The 16,564-nt window shown below is 41.6% G+C and overlaps 3 protein-coding genes across 5 annotated transcripts in view; 2 read left to right on the top strand and 1 right to left on the bottom strand.

The window, feature by feature from the left end:
* The window catches only part of sbf2 (SET binding factor 2), a 109,073-nt gene extending 103,074 nt beyond the window's left edge, over window positions 1–5,999 (bottom strand). For 2 of the 3 annotated variants that reach the window (XM_027153259.2, XM_047809946.1), the window contains exon 1: window positions 5,741–5,997. In XM_027153259.2, the coding sequence (XP_027009060.1) occupies window positions 5,741–5,795 (55 nt within the window). In that variant the 5' untranslated portion in view covers window positions 5,796–5,997. Of the gene's footprint in view, window positions 1–5,740 lie in introns of all 3 variants that reach the window. The other variant, XM_047809945.1, reaches the window with a different exon arrangement.
* LOC125140100 (uro-adherence factor A-like) lies at window positions 5,864–9,867 on the top strand. The gene is made up of 3 exons (XM_047807579.1): window positions 5,864–5,998; window positions 6,188–6,928; window positions 7,170–9,867. The coding sequence occupies exons 1-3, from the start codon at window positions 5,864–5,866 to the stop codon at window positions 8,103–8,105; spliced, it is 1,812 nt and encodes a 603-aa protein (XP_047663535.1). The 3' UTR covers window positions 8,106–9,867.
* Window positions 9,868–12,669: 2,802 nt separating this feature from the next.
* adma (adrenomedullin a) lies at window positions 12,670–15,096 on the top strand. The gene is made up of 4 exons (XM_027153032.2): window positions 12,670–12,828; window positions 13,387–13,505; window positions 13,599–13,715; window positions 13,832–15,096. Exons 2-4 carry the CDS (start codon window positions 13,399–13,401, stop codon window positions 14,118–14,120), a joined length of 513 nt encoding a protein of 170 aa, XP_027008833.1. The 5' UTR covers window positions 12,670–12,828; window positions 13,387–13,398; the 3' UTR covers window positions 14,121–15,096.
* Window positions 15,097–16,564: the final 1,468 nt, after the last annotated feature.

Below are 16,564 nucleotides of genomic sequence, written 5' to 3'. Positions count from 1 at the left end.
GGTCAGTCCGAGCGTGGAAGCTCTCCTCACTTCACGCCACGTTGCCAATCGGCTGTCACGTAACTTCTTTTTTCTATTCTAAATTCTGTGCATTAAAAAAAATGTTACTCTTCACAACAAGAAGTAACAAATTTGCATATTTGCATAATGCATTGTTATTCCCCTATATGACTCAAATCCTGTGATTTTTAGCTCAGCCCCTAAACAATTACAGGTCAGTATTAATCTTGTACAAAATCAAACCTGTTTGCATCGGAGTCTGCTGACGTGTATCATTTCCCCCGATCTATAACTACGTATCGACTTAAGCTCTGAGAGGACAAGGCTAGAAAATGAACCGAGTCAAATTCTGCCAGGTAAGCCCTCGAGAAAAAGTCTAGAACATGAGCTAAACAGATTTAATCGATTCCTAAAAACAGAATCATGAAAAATCAGCATTTGAAAGTGTTTTAAAGTTTCCTGCCCTTTGCAGCAATAGAAAACGACTATCATTAACGTTAACATATTTAAGCTTCAGACACTGAAGCTGCAGCGCGAAATACGACACTTTCTGAAGTCTGTATTGACAAAGGCATTAAAACGCAAACTCCTTTGTTTAGCAAATCCCAATTCGTTGTGCAAAACAGGCCAAATAGGCAAATACAGGTCCTAAAAGAGTAACTCTACACATCCGTTAAGAAGTTTTTGCGAAGCTTAGGCAACAACACACAAAACAAGGATGCATCTCATACAAAATCTTAAATGTAAATCTACGAGATTGAGGGGCTTAAAATAAGGCTAAAGCTGCAGGAAGCTGCACCTGTGATCATTAATAATCTCAAGTTCAGTCTGTAAATAGTCACACAAACATATTAACACTATAAGTAGATAAGAAGTGCACTCTAAGAAAGAAGGGCTGATTCGCTTTTGCAGCCGCTTCCCGAGTCGATTCAGAGTCGAGTCGCTTTGATAAATGTACGGAGTCTCCAGGGTCTGTCTGCTTTATAAGTGACAGCTCCCTGAGTATTTATGTCATGCCGAATGTTTCATTGCAGAAAGACGAAAAGTCTTACATTTAAAGCTTGTAACGCTGTACATCACGCAAACGAGCAGAAACTCTAATTGTAATGGTCTCAGCAGCACAGCTACGGACTGCTCTGGAACATTTTGTTCCCCCTAAACAAGAAAGAGGTTTGTCATTTGTGAGTGCAAGGCCACGGTCGGGATCAGGCAGAGAGGCGACGTTTACCTATTCACTAGAATCCAAGCCCCTTCCAACTGAATCTCCGGACTTGGGTTTTAAGTCCAATTCCTGGATAAAATCCAGTTCCGGGTAGAATGTTTAAATTCCCAGAGATCAACGGGAAAGTGACTGAGCTGTAAGGACTGGAGTCCACACGTCTCTCGCTCATACACTTTACTCATCTGCTATGTTTACAACCAGCTTAACTAAAAGAAAAAAAATATAAAAATAAAAATCCATTTCGCATGACCTAATCTGCTATGCCAGAATCTCACATGGAATTTTCCAATGACTGGAACGATCCATGGATCATTAGCAGGAATGTGAAGTCTGGAATAACAGGCAGCAGTAAGATCGATACGAGTGACACGGCTTATGTAACGTACACCGCTGGTTCCTGACCCCTGGTCCTGGAGCATCCTTGCCTTGGATAACTTGTTATTTTACTTTGTTAGGCCACACACCTGATCCCTCTTGAATGTGTTCGAGATGGGAAAAAAACACTGAAATGTACAGGGCAAGACAGAAGGACTCCGAGACCAGAGCTGGAAACTACTTGCTTGGAGAAAAATAACTGATTTTAATAAGGCTCTGCAGCTTTTTGGCTCGCTTCTAACATGATATAACATTTGGCAAGTGCACGTATATGTGTGGAGTATCCAAAGAGTAAATTTCCATCTGTTTTTTTTTCTGACCCTAAACGGTCAGCCAAGGCATGTTTTGTGTCCAGAGTTTTCTCTCTTGATCACAAAGTAGATCTGGATCGCTAAAAAGTATCTCAAGCTTAAAGCATGTCTGAACTGTCATCCGTTCAACGACAAAAGCGCTAGGCCACGCCTCCTAAATTGACAATAACGTACGTACTCAGGAAGAACACATCAGCTTCATGACTTTTTGCCATTTATTTTTATACATCCTAGTGTGTCACAAACACATCTCAATAAGACTCTATGAAGTGAGTGTGTGATGAGTTTAACATGCTCTTACTAAAGCACCATGCTATCAGGCTATCAGCTTCCTGTAACTGTTGTTAGCCGGTATTCCAGCTGGAGTAGAAAAAGGGAAAAAAAAGAGATAACTAACGAAATAAACGCTGACTGATGTGCGAATGCACATTAAAATCTAAAAGATTTTTAGAGGTCTTATTGCATAACAACAAAAACAACACCGATCTGTACTGGAACATGATGTACAAAAGACATCAAGTCAAGTACTTCCTTTTTTAATTCTACATTCTATCAAAAAGCCAACAAATTAGCGATGACCCCAATCTTTACTTCAGAAGTGGTTCATCAGAGCTTATAATTGTTGACCTCCATTCACTCAAGCTACAAATATGGGAGTGTAAAAAAAAAAAAAAAATTGAACAACACAATGTTTGTCTAGTGTTAGCAACAAGCTAGCAAGATAACTGGAACGAGTGAGGATTCGTCTAGAGGTCGTAGCTCCTGACCTTGGCCTGAGAGAAACAAATGATAAACGTAACTTATGGACAGTTTTCTCAACCCCAAGTTCAGCAGTCAAAACAACATGGCCGCTTACAGCACGAAGAGCAAACAAAACAGCGCTTCTTAACTTTACACGAGTTATGCTTTAGATCTATCAATAGAGAAACGTATTAGCTTGTTTATGAGGTGTAAAATGCTAAAATAATTCACGATGGAGTCGTGTGATGTGGTAGATGGATATGATGGAGTTTTGGATGCTGAACGTTGCACCAGGAGAACACATTAGATCTGGTGCTTGAACCTCTAAATATATTTATAATATAACCACTTTTGAGAATTCACTTCAATTTTATTTATATAGCGCTTTCACCAATGGACATTGTCTCAAAGCAGCTTTACAGAACATAAGAAATAAAGACAAAAAGTTCAAGTTTAATATCAGACTTATATTCATATGCATTTGTATTTATCCTAGGGGGGCACGGTGGCTTAGTGGTTAGCACGTTCGCCTCACACCTCCAGGGTTGGGGTTCGATTCCTGCCTCCCCCTTGTGTGTGTGGAGTTTGCATGTTCTCCCCGTGCCTCGGGGGTTTTCTCCGGGTTTCCTCCCCTGGTCCAAAGACATGCATGGTAGGTTGATTGGCATCTCTGGAAATTGTCAGTAGTGTGTGAGTGAATGAGAGTGTGTGTGTGCCCTGCGATGGGTTGGCACTCCGTCCAGGGTGTATCCTGCCTTGATGCCCGATAACGCCTGAGATAGGCACAGGCTCCCCGTGACCCGAGAAGTTCGAATAAGCGGTAGAAGATGAATGAATGAATGAATGTATTTATCCTAATGAACAAACCTGAACTACTACTTTACACCACAGAAACTTGCCAATGCAAACAATAATCCTCATCTTAGTTTAGAGATGAATTTATGCGCAGATTTTTCACACAAGAAATTAACGATTTAATGAAAAACGTTTGTTACCTACTCGTGCTCCTGAAAGCGTGTACAGTTACATATAAGACGACTAACTACTGTAAACCTCTCTTAATGACTTGATTGACTTCATATCATATAATATGCATGATTTCTGAACTTTTATATCTGGAATATCTGTCATGGTTATATTGCTCTCTGTACGATTTATGGAAGAGCTTCGGAGACTCCATCCGCATCATCATGCTAGCTCACAAGGTCAGGGACTAAGAGCACCATCGAGAACATTTTGTGAAAAACAGCTGTTTTATTTTACTGGCATTAATTAAAGATCTTAAAAAGTAAAGAAAGCGAGCCAAGACGATCAATTATGACAAAAGAGATGGTGGTATGTAAACGAAGGAGAGCAGTTCTGTCTTTTCAAACAAACAAGCAAACAAACGCCTCAGCTGACGGAAGATTATTACAGAACTCAAGATCGTTTCCGCTTATCTTTCGGTCTTCACCTTGATTGTTCATTTCGTGTTCTCAGCTGTCTACACACTTGACCTTGCATGGTGTTTTGTGGGCGTCGAGAAGCGTGTGTGTGTGATCGCCAAAAATTTTTTGTTTATTGTTTCATTTAACGTTGTGGATTGTCTGTGAAGGGAGCCATCAACAGTTATTACATCACCACCTTCTCTTTTCACTCTCCATCATAAGAGGAAAAAAAAACGCAGCTTGTCATGAATGATACGGAGAAAAGGAATAACTTCTTTTGAGTGTTATAAAGCGCTGACACCGGAGACTCCTTCCTAAAATTATGTGGTATATAACGGAGTAAAACATATCCTCGCGCCGAAGGAGTCTCGGGTGTAGGCGCTTCAAAACACGGACCTTTGTGAAGCTTATCAGCATACAAAGGTCTTCAAAGAGAGAGAGAGAGAGAGAGAGAGAGAGAGAGAGAGAGAGAGAGAGAGAGGCTGATGAGGGAACAAGAGTTTAATGTAGATATAACGCAAGTGAGAACAGGAAGTCGGTTACATCTCCACGACATTATTCTAGCGTTAAGACGCATGATATGTACAATAATGAAATAAACAATTTAATCTCCAGCAAAACACACTCCAGTGTTATAACACACTCCGTACAACGCAGTTACACAAACATATAACACACTTGTTGTCGTGCCGTATCACACCACCCTGCATGCATGATTTCTGTATAAGCACAGGCTGTCATTCCAGACATTATATAAATATGTTCAAATTAGTTAGTGTGAATTTAAAGCACTTTACTGACAACCAATCAGGAGCCAGGTCTGTGTGAGATGTAGCGTGAAACACAAGCATTAGGGAACGGAGTTCCTGTGTAAGCAATGAGCTCAGCATTATTGTGTACTTCCAAAACTCTCATCACTCGTAATAATCCCCTCCTGTTTCCTGTCGCTCTGGAGCGCCACATCCGGTTTCCACAACAAGAGGAAGCGCGTGAGTTCTACACACACACGAGAACACGGAATGGAAACCAGTAGATTTCCCCTGAACGTGTATGATCCTGATTGTACTTAAAGACCCAACGTGAGCTGTGCGTTATGAGTTTAAAGTGTAAAAAAAAAAAAAAAAGCCAATGAAGTGTTCAACCGGAAATAAACACAAACACGAGACGCCTGAGTGACGGTTTGCTTTTTAAAAACACTGCACGCGCGCTGCTTGTGTCGTTAACGCCGTTAGATTTTAAAAACACTGCACGCGCGCTGCTTGTGTTGCTAACGCCGTTAGCTTTAATAGCTGTTCATAAACACCTCAGAAACTCACTCGGGTTCTTCACGAAACACAAAATTAATCCTGCTTAAGTTCATTTGAACATTTCAAATCATTCCTCCTTCACTAAAGTCATCATTCATATACGTTAAACTCCGTAATTAACATTTAATTTACATAAACACGAATTAACATTTTCCTACATAAACACTAACGTATTTTTGCCCACATACACCTCAGATAATCACTGCTATGTTATGCTAAGCTAAGACAAACTATGCTAAGCTAATCGCTGCCTGAAGCTGGGCGTCCTGTATAAACCACAACACCCCCCTCCCCCCCTTCTCTCTCTCTCTCACTCACTCTCTCTCGCTCTCTCTTTCACTTTCTTAAGGAACTCACTTGTTTTTTCGTGGTCGTATCCGACGATGATGAAATAATCGGCCAGCCTCGCCATGTTTGTCTCTTTTTTCTCACAATTCCACCAGCACAATTCAGCATTTTTCTTTCTTCAAAAGCACAGCCATGTTTGACACCGACGCCTCGAGTGCGCACGCGCACCGGCTCGCGAGCCCTGCTGGATGGGGCGTGGGCGCGCGTGAAACCTCGGCTTTGGCTGCGCGCTGTTATCCAGCAGGCTGTAAACAGGAACACGTCGTGGTGTCGAGTTTTTTTTTTTTACTGTAAATCTGCAGAAGAAAGTACACACTAAGAGATTAGACCCAGAACGAATGATCTTTCGTTCATTTATTTCAAATAAGTGTTTTATTCTAGTCAGGGTGGAGATGGAGTCTATCCCAGACTCTCTCTCAGACTCTCCCTCAGACTCTATCCCAGACTCTCCCTCAGACTCTATCCCAGACTCTCCCTCAGACTCTATCCCAGACTCTCCCTCAGACTATCCCAGACTTTCCCTCAGATTTTATCCCAGACTCTCCCTCAGACTCTATCCCAGACTCTCCCTCAGATTTTATCCCAGACTCTATCCCAGATTATATCCCAGACCTTCCCTCAGATTTTATCCCAGACTCTATCCCAGATTATATCCCAGACTTTCCCTCAGATTTTATCCCAGTCTCTATCCCAGACTCTATCCCAGACTTTCCCTCAGAATTTATCCCAGACTCTCCCTCAGACTCTATCCCAGACTCTCCCTCAGACTCTATCCCAGACTCTCCCTCAGATTTTATCCCAGACTCTATCCCAGATTATATCCCAGACTTTCCCTCAGATTTTATCCCAGACTCTATCCCAGATTATATCCCAGACTTTCCCTCAGATTTTATCCCAGTCTCTATCCCAGACTCTATCCCAGACTTTCACTCAGATTTTATCCCAGACTCTCCCTCAGATTTTATCCCAGACTCTCCCTCAGATTTTATCCCAGACTCTCCCTCAGATTTTATCCCAGACTCTATCCCAGACTCTCCCTCAGACTCTATCCCAGACTCTCCCTCAGACTCTATCCCAGACTCTCCCTCAGATTTTATCCCAGACTCTATCCCAGATTATATCCCAGACTTTCCCTCAGATTTTATCCCAGACTCTATCCCAGATTATATCCCAGACTTTCCCTCAGATTTTATCCCAGTCTCTATCCCAGACTCTATCCCAGACTTTCCCTCAGATTTTATCCCAGACTCTCCCTCAGATTTTATCCCAGACTCTCCCTCAGATTTTATCCCAGACTCTCCCTCAGATTTTATCCCAGACTCTATTCCAGACTCTCCCTCAGACTCTATCCCAGAATCTCCCTCAGACTCTATCCCAGACTCTCCCTCAGATTTTATCCCAGACTCTCCCTCAGATTTTATCCCAGACCCTATTCTAGACTCTCCCTCAGACTCTATCCCAGAATCTCCCTCAGACTCTATCCCAGAATCTCCCTCAGACTCTATCCCAGAATCTCCCTCAGACTCTATCCCAGACTCTCCCTCAGACTCTATCCCAGACTTTCCCTCAGATTATATCCCAGACTCTATCCCAGACTTTCCCTCAGATTTTATCCCAGACTTTCCCTCAGATTTTATCCCAGACTCTATCCCAGATTATATCCCAGACTTTCCCTCAGATTTTATCCCAGACTCTATCCCAGATTATATCCCAGACTTTCCCTAAGATTTTATCCCAGTCTCTATCCCAGACTCTATCCCAGACTTTCCCTCAGAATTTATCCCAGACTCTCCCTCAGACTCTATCCCAGACTCTCCCTCAGACTCTATCCCAGACTCTCCCTCAGATTTTATCCCAGACTCTATCCCAGATTATATCCCAGACTTTCCCTCAGATTTTATCCCAGACTCTATCCCAGACTTTCCCTCAGATTTTATCCCAGTCTCTATCTCAGACTCTATCCCAGACTTTCCCTCAGATTTTATCCCAGACTCTCCCTCAGACTCTATCCCAGACTCTCCCTCAGATTTTATCCCAGACTCTCCCTCAGATTTTATCCCAGACTGTATTCCAGACTCTCCCTCAGACTCTATCCCAGAATCTCCCTCAGACTCTATCCCAGAATCTCCCTCAGACTCTATCCCAGACTCTCCCTCAGATTTTATCCCAGACTCTCCCTCAGATTTTATCCCAGACCCTATTCCAGACTCTCCCTCAGACTCTATCCCAGAATCTCCCTCAGACTCTATTCCAGACTCTCCCTCAGACTCTATCCCAGACTCTATCCCAGACTCTATTCCAGACTCTATCCCAGACTCTATCCCAGACTCTATCTCAGACTCTATTACAGGCTCTCCCTCAGACTCTATCATAGACTCTATTCCAGACTCTATCCCAGATGCTCTCTCTGACTCTATCTCAGACTCTATCCCAGATGCTTCATCAGACTCTCCCTCAGACTCTATCCCAGACTCTCCCTTAGACTCTATCCAGGACTCTCCCTCAGACTCTATCCCAGACTCTTCCTTAGACTCTATCTCAGACTCTATAGCCTCTATAGAATCTAAGAGAAGTTTGTGCACACCTCACCTTCACACCCATATGTTTTCTTCAAAACTATTCCCATAAAGGTGGAAGCACCAGTCGTATAGGATTGTCTTTGTATGCCGTTCAATTTCCCTTCACTGCAATTACACCGGTTCCATGGATCTCACTAATGCTCATGTAGCTGAATGAACACAAAGCCACACTCCAACATCTAGTGGAAAATCTTCTCAGAAGTGTGGAGCTCATTTTAACAGCAAAGAAGAAATAAATCTTAAGTGGATTGTTCAGCAAGCATATAAGTACGTGATAGTCAAGTGTATACAGTAAAAAACTCTGGAACCTTATCTCAGGATCGAACCCAAAACCCTGGAGATGTTATGACATGAAACGGACTAAAATGATAACAGTTTTATTTCGTAATGAAATGCTGATTATTACCCACAATTCCCTTCGACTACCTGCTGATAGTGATGCAAAGGGATTTATCTCTCGCCGACTCTCTCCTCTCCATCTGTACACTGTGCTTAAACAGATTAAATATTAAAATCTTAAACTTTCACCCTGTTATCTCTGTCTAAGTCCTCGTCAATGTCTCATCGCGTCCTACGTAGCCGAGCCGGGTGGGTTGCACCAACATCACCACTAGATACACTATATTTATATTTCTTATAATCATGACATTAAATACAAAGTTGATTTTTGTTTTAGTAGTGAATAATGAAACCCAGAATACCGTCCCTTATGTACGAGTTACCTTTTAAATGCCATTGCAATTTCTCTAGCGATAACAAGGACCCCCAGTGACGCCAGCGGTGCAGACAACCACATACCTCTCACAGTACTAACGATGATACAGCACAATAAATAAACACAAGGTTCACTAAACATGTCACAAACTCTGCGGTATAAACACTTCAGTATAATGTGATTCAGGGTGATGTTTTTCTCCAAGCCTGTGTGAACATCAGACCTTTCCAAGACAATGTTTGAAGAGTAATTGATTTAAGATCGAATTCGAGTCAAAGTGGCGACGCTCATTTCTTTCTTGTGCCACCATGTGGTGTGTTACAAAGACTTCCATCTGTTGGTTAATGGGTTATGCAATGTCTGTCTAGCATGCCAGGGCCAGGAAAAAAGGATTAAAGTTCTTTTCTCTAATTTCTCAGTCTTTTCTCGGGCTACTGGACCGAGAAACAGTATACCAAGCAAACACCTTTTTAAGTAGTTACAGTAAAAAAAAAAAAAAACACACACAAAAAAGTTGTTAGTCAGCCTGTTTGCCTGAGTCACTTGAATGAATCTATTTAATTTAAGTAAATTTTATTTGTATCAATCTATACTGAGGACTTGTACCGAAGAGGTTCATTGTATTGATTTAACAGTTAACTTGTGTTATTGTCTTCGAATCACAGGCAGGTATAATGCTAGAAATGGTATATCTCAGAATTTCCTCAGAAAACAAAAAAGACGTTACACAGCGATGCAAAGTCAATACATACACACAATAAGTTGTACAACCAGAGCCAATCCTGACCTCCCTGGGGCAAAATTTTGCTAAGGGGCCCTCCTACCTGACCCGTGAGCCATGTAAACCATTTGCCACACATTGACACTTGCACTGGCAGCACTGTACAGCTAATTTAGCTAGTCAGATTAAACATTAACACATGCTGTAAAATGAGGCAGGGGGAGGCGGGGCCTTGCGTAATTTGCGGGGCCCTACGCAACTTGCGTAGTGAGCGTATAGGGCCGATCGGCTCTGTGTACAACAATAAACACCAGATTCCTGTTCTTGGTTGAAACAGAGAAACCGGACACTCTTGTATCCTGGATGACTTTTATAAAAATTTGGGTGTGTACTGAGATGCTTTTCTGCTCACTACATTTGCATAGAGTGATTATTAGAGTTAGCTCAACCCACACTCCTGACCTGTCTCGTGAAAAAGGTGTTTTCATTCTTACATTTCACATCAGGCCTGATGTCTGACATGAACATTAACCAAAGTGCTTGACCTGTATCTCCATTGTGCTGCTGCAACCTGATTGGCTGAATACAATACTGTGTATACTATATTACTTTCTGGCATTTAGCAGACACCTTTATCCAGAGTCACTTACAATTTATATATATATGGGACCAGCAGTGGCAGCTTGGTGGAAATTTGAACTGGGATTCGAACTCATGACCCTCCAATCAGTAGTCCAACACCTTAACCACTAGGCTACCACATCCCCACATATTCAGACTACAAGCGCAGGATAAAAAAGACTCATGCATGCTATGCAGCTAATACAGTGCAATTCCTGTGAATCAACTACCAAACATCCAATTTTTCAATACAGGTAATTACACCTGAGTGTTTGTATTCTTTTAGCATGACTAATTACATTCCCGATTTTGCTAGAATAATGACTCAGCAAACAATGCCCGTATAAGGAAGTAGAAGTCACAAACAACCCCCCATGGGGCTGTTAAATGCCTGGTATATAAACTTTCAATCAGCCCATAAAAGGATAAAACAATGTGGTTCATGGCAATTACATTTCATCTGGAGTCAATTAAAATTTCCAAACGGTCGTTATGTCCCGGCTGTAACGTAGCCCTGCGAGTGTCACGTTCTTTTACACATGGCCGTGTTTGTCTGTCAAAGAGCAAGATAAAACAATCACAGGAAATTCCAACACTATGATCCAAATAAATGATGCACACGCTGACAGTCATCGATTCATAAGACTGAAGTAATGTATTCGCATTCCTAAATATCTGTCGGGATTTCAGAGAAATATTTACATAACACATTACACCAAGAACGTTAAAGATTTATTCGGTATTGCTTAGTCATTTCAGATACCACGACTTCTCAAGGCACCCATTTAAATGTAAGTAAGTAAGTAAGTAAGTAAGTAAGTAAATAAATAAATAAAAATCCAACCCCACAGATTTATTTGAATGGGGTTGAGCATTTGAGTCAAAAAGAAAGTTTACTCTAAAAAATTTTTGGGAAATTTTTTTAAATAAAGTTTTTCATTATTTATAGCCTAAATAATTGAGTTGTTGAGATTTGGATTAATCAAGTGATCAGTCAACACAGCTCATAAATAAAATAACTTGAACTGTATTCAAGACATATTCTTGAGACTAGAAGATGAGCCTTAATGGAGATCAGGGCCAATTCAAGATCCAAGTCCAAACATAGTCAAGATCTAATTATTATTATTATTATTATTTTTTACTTTTTAGCTTTATTCATGCGTCGCTCAAACGATTAGGCTGTTTACTAGACTAAGGAAGCACTTCTTGTTAAACCTTTGGAATCGGAGACTAGCAAGATGTTTATATTTAAGACTTTAAGATTTGAATCTCAAGTCAATAAAGAAAAACATCTCAAGCTCGGGTTTTAGATCCCCGTGCTTCATTTTAAGGACCAGGATTATAAACGCCAAGCATGATTCAGTAAGTAATCGTGTATGATGTGTTATGCATAACAACCAGGCTCAAGTCAACTGTTGCTTTTGAAATATTTAAATAAATAAGACGGATTCATTCGAATGGTATTTTTCTTGCTGAAATTGTTCACCTCTCGAGGGGCTTGTAATCAACATCTGCTTGATACCCGGTTTGACATGATATTAACCCATGTGCCTCTTAAATGTTTTAGAAAACTGGAGTGTTATTACTCATAAATAATATTTTTTTAATGCTAAAAATTCAGGATAACCGTAAGTACTGCTTAGCGACGGAACCACACAAGCACACTGATTTGTTATAAAGTGTTTATAACATGGCTGTTTTTAAGCACACTGACTTGTTATAAAGTGTTAATAACACGGCTGTTTTTTTAATACTCATTTTTGTAATTAAAGCCAAAATAAGGTTCCAGTGCCGAAGTTCATCCAAACAAAACTGTGTCCAGATTTGTCGTCTGTGAGTCCGCACACATTTCACTTGATCCTTCACCCTCCCGAATACCTCAGCCATGAGCAATAATACCAGGAGGACAATTGATTTAGTGTTTTCGTTTTTTATTTTCAACGTGTCGGACATGTAGGCACTAGATCCTTATTTACGTAATTATCCATCCCTTAAAGGTGACTCATGGGTTTTGGTATTTCTAACCTGCATTGAGATGAAATTAAAAAAAAGAAAACACAGAAGTATAGAATTGCAAAGTGTTTGTAATATTCCTCATGTTTGGGAACTGCTGCAGACTGGAAATCCTGGCTTGGGTGGGTGAGTGGTGGTGGTGGTGGTGGTGTAGTAGGAGTGTTTTTGTGTGTGTGTGTGTGTGTGTGTGTGTGTGTGTGTGTGTGTGTGTGTGTGTGTGTGTGTGTGTGTGTGTGTGTGTGTGAGAGAGACAGAGAGAGGGAGGGAGAGAGAGACTCCTCCTACTACACTTTCAGTATAAATGCCCTGACGCCTGGTGTGGAGATTCAGACTAATAGCCGAGTGTCACAGCTGCGTGAAGACACAGAAAGAGACGGAGCAGTTGGATTACTGCGTCTGTACGGAGACTTGTAAAAGACTTGCAAGCTTAACCTGAAAAACCCAGGTATGAACATATTCTACACCACTTCTACACCACTCAATAGTGCATTCTACTCTTTATTTAGGTCAGACCTTTTTATTTGATTAGACTGGTTATATAAGTGCAGGTATTATCTCTGTGTGTGTGTTGTAAGGTGTTGCTATTTTTTTAAAATAAAACACTTGCACCGGTGTTCACTTTTGCACTTTTGCACTTTGGCTGTGAAGAAGTTTTTAAGCAGTGCAGCTGATGTAATAGTGGAGTTGAGTCCAGTCAGACAAGCTGCAGGGAGATTAAAGCTCATACGTTTGTAGAGCTCTGACATCCTCTCTCTGTACCCTTTGTCCTTTTTCTCCTCTGTTCAGATGACTAGATTACTTATTTGCACAGAGCATGACCTTCTGTTTTTACTTTTTTTTTTTTTTTCTGGACCGGCTTTTGGACTCTTGTGACTTTTTGGGCTGCAAAGCAGAGTTTGGTTTGACTTAACGTTGGCAGAGTGATATTTGGAGCTGCATGGACCTGATGCTGCATTTTAAAGTTTAATGCTAAACGTTTTTCCCCTCTTATGTTTCCCCACAGATTTCAGTCAAAATGAAAGCGATTGTTCTGTCCTTCTACTTCTACTGCTGTCTGCTGCTGACTGTCACGCCCAGTGTGGACAGCGCAAAACTCGACCTCAGCCAAGTTTTAAAAAGAAGGTGAGTCCTCTTATTACAAACGGATTAATAAAGGAACACACAGATACACCTGAATGATTTCCAGTCTAATCGACGTCTTCTTATCTGCATCAGCATTGGGCTCCAGAGGACAAGAAGGGATCTGAGTAGTCTGTCTGCACTGAGAGAAGCACAGCCCGGGCAATTTGTTCGCCCAGATGATGTCAAAGACACCCTGCTTCCACATTCCAGGTAACGGATTTATTACCACAGTACGAATTCATTCCGTGTCTAATTTGAAAAAAATAAATCATAAAAAAGTAAGACCTTCACTAATGAACATGCTTCTTTCATCTCGTCTCTTTCAGCACTGGTTTCGGTGTACGAACCAAGCGCTCCAAAAACTCTGTCAACCAGTCACGGAGGTCAGGCTGCTCACTGGGCACGTGCACGGTACACGACTTGGCACACCGCCTGCACCAGCTCAACAACAAGCTGAAAGTCAGTACCGCCCCCGTCGATAAGATAAGCCCGCTGGGCTACGGGCGCAGGCGTAGATCCGTCCCCGAGAGGCAGATGAAGTTAGAGATCCAGGGTGGCCACGTGCAGCCAGTATGGAGGCTGCACAAGCTGGAAGCTCTGCTCAGACGGACATGAGCAGGACCGGACGCCAGCTGAGGGACTGGAACGCTGAGATTTCTCCTGCCAAGAGTTCTCCGGCACATTCTTTCGCAAGGCGAGCGGCTGGGACAGCAGCCGCGGATCGACCGAAGCGCAAAAAACCAACAGCTGTTCTGTAAGCACTGTGAATGAGAGACAGAATCAGAGTTCTGTGGTGGAGCACTGCAACTTTCTGGGGTGGTGGGGAAGTGTAGGATCGGTGCACTGATCCCTCCAGGAGGAGTGGAGTGGAGTGGAGTGGAAAGGCCACAGGAAGTGAGGATGAACATCGAAACTCCTCTAAAGGGACAGAATTTCCCTGCTCGTCAGGTGAACTATTCAGTAGGATTATGGGAACCGAACGCATCGCGAGTGCACAGCGATTTATTTTCTGTCTCGGAGACACAAAACAAGACAAACTCCGGACTTTAATCCGTCATATCGGACAGGGAAAGACGTGAATTGTTCGTTTTGAGGAGATTCAAAGGATTTTTAAGAACAACACCATGGCCTTGAACCTTTTCCATCATAAACTCTACACCTTTCTGGACACTGTATAAGGGATGAATGCTTTAGATTTAGATTTTGAATTTATAAAATGCCTTTCTCGGTCCGTAAAGGATCGCCACGCTACTTGAACATTATTATTATTATTGTTTTGTATAGAGATATGTGCAATCCATATGTATTTTTTTACTCCCAGTATATGTATATATGCCAAAAAATATATATTGTCAAGATATTGTTATTTAATTGTTTTATACTTTGTACTACTTTATAGAGAGATATTTTTGTAAAGGATTCAAAGGAATATGGGCATTGTTGTATATCGTTGTTGTCTGTCGTTTGTTTGCGCGGTGCGGTGATAGAATACGTTTTATGTCTGTAATAATATATTTGTAAATGTGGTCGATTTCTGTATGTCGAGGTAACGTACATGGTCATCTAATAAACTTCAAATAAAACAAAGAAATGTTGTCGTGAAGATCGTATTTGTTCTGTTGTGACAATATAACACAACACGACACACACAGGGTTCTCTGCCTTCTATCTTTTGATCAGAAAGAGATCGGACGCCGAGACCTGGTGCGAACGGAGGTGTAAGCTTTCAATTCAAATCATGGACTGGAAGCTTGTGTGATGGAAGGCAGATGGTCTATAAAGGATGCTGCTCTCTGAGGGGGTGGAAGGAGTGTGTGTGTGTGATGGGGGGTATTTTGGGTCGCATTCCTCAGAGATGTAGAGGAAAGGGCTTTCAGACAGGCACACCATAGGACATTCCTCTTAAACACATAATTACCATTCCGGGCTTAATGAGAAGGAACTTTAGCTATGCACTTTTATGGTCGCAGTCATGCTGTTTTAATAGAAAAGCCCCTCGAAAAACAATGTGATGACTCCTATAGAACTCGAAAAACATGGAAGTACGTTTTGGACGACGTTCAAGATGGAGTCATTTTTATGAGCAACATTCTTTGCTTTGCAAAATGCTTAGAAAAAAAAATATATATATATATATATATATATTAACCCGATATTATAAAACCGATTAATTGTATTTTTCTGTTTTGAGCCTTATTGGAGTTATTGGGCTTTTATGCTCAGGTTTAATCCAAACCTCATTCCCTCAACAACAAGCTGCCAATAAACAACATCAGCCACACACACACACACACACACACACACACACACACACACACACACACACACACACACACTATTCAAGCCATATTTTTTTATCACTGAAGCAGCTGTAGGTATGAAGCATCATATTAACATCACTTCCTGGTTTAATTTTTGTTACTGTAGTTAACATTATTTATACGTTTAAGTTTACAATAACGGTTTGAATCTAATGGATCAAAATTAAGATTTGATCTAAATGATCTCCAATAAAAAGCAAAAGAAGAAGGAAAGACATCACGTCCCCCTGCGACCCCACATTCTAAAAAAAAAAAAGAAAAAAAAGGGGCAGTCGTGGCTCTACTGGTTAAGGCTCTGGGTTGTTGATCAGAGGATCGGGGTACAAGGCCCAGCACAGCCAAGCTGCCACTGCTGGGCCCTTGAGCAAGGCCCTCAACCCTCCGTGCTCCAGGGGCGCTGTATCATAGCTGCCCCTGCACTCTGACCCCAACCTCCTCAGTCGGGGTATGTGAAGAAAAGTATTCCACTGTGCTGTAATGTGTATGTGGTGATAATAAAGGCTTCTATGCCCCGTTCTTCTTCTTCATTAAGGGCCACGGCTCCCAGCCTATAAAATAAAACTGGATTCTAAAGAGCAACAGTTCTATTGAGGTCGTAATCTGAGCTTTTTATGTAACCTTGTGTACTTTTTCTCAGTCATTTCTGTGATCTTGTGCTGCAGAAGCAGGTTCGTACCTGGATGTTGTGTTATTTCACACCGTACCCATCGGTTTAGAATCCTTTCCAGGGTGCTACGA

This window comes from Tachysurus fulvidraco, chromosome 2 (assembly GCF_022655615.1).
Source record: "Tachysurus fulvidraco isolate hzauxx_2018 chromosome 2, HZAU_PFXX_2.0, whole genome shotgun sequence".
Taxonomy (NCBI): Eukaryota; Metazoa; Chordata; class Actinopteri; order Siluriformes; family Bagridae; genus Tachysurus; species Tachysurus fulvidraco.
Note: the sequence above shows the minus strand (reverse complement) of the source record. Positions and strands in the feature narration are given on the sequence as shown.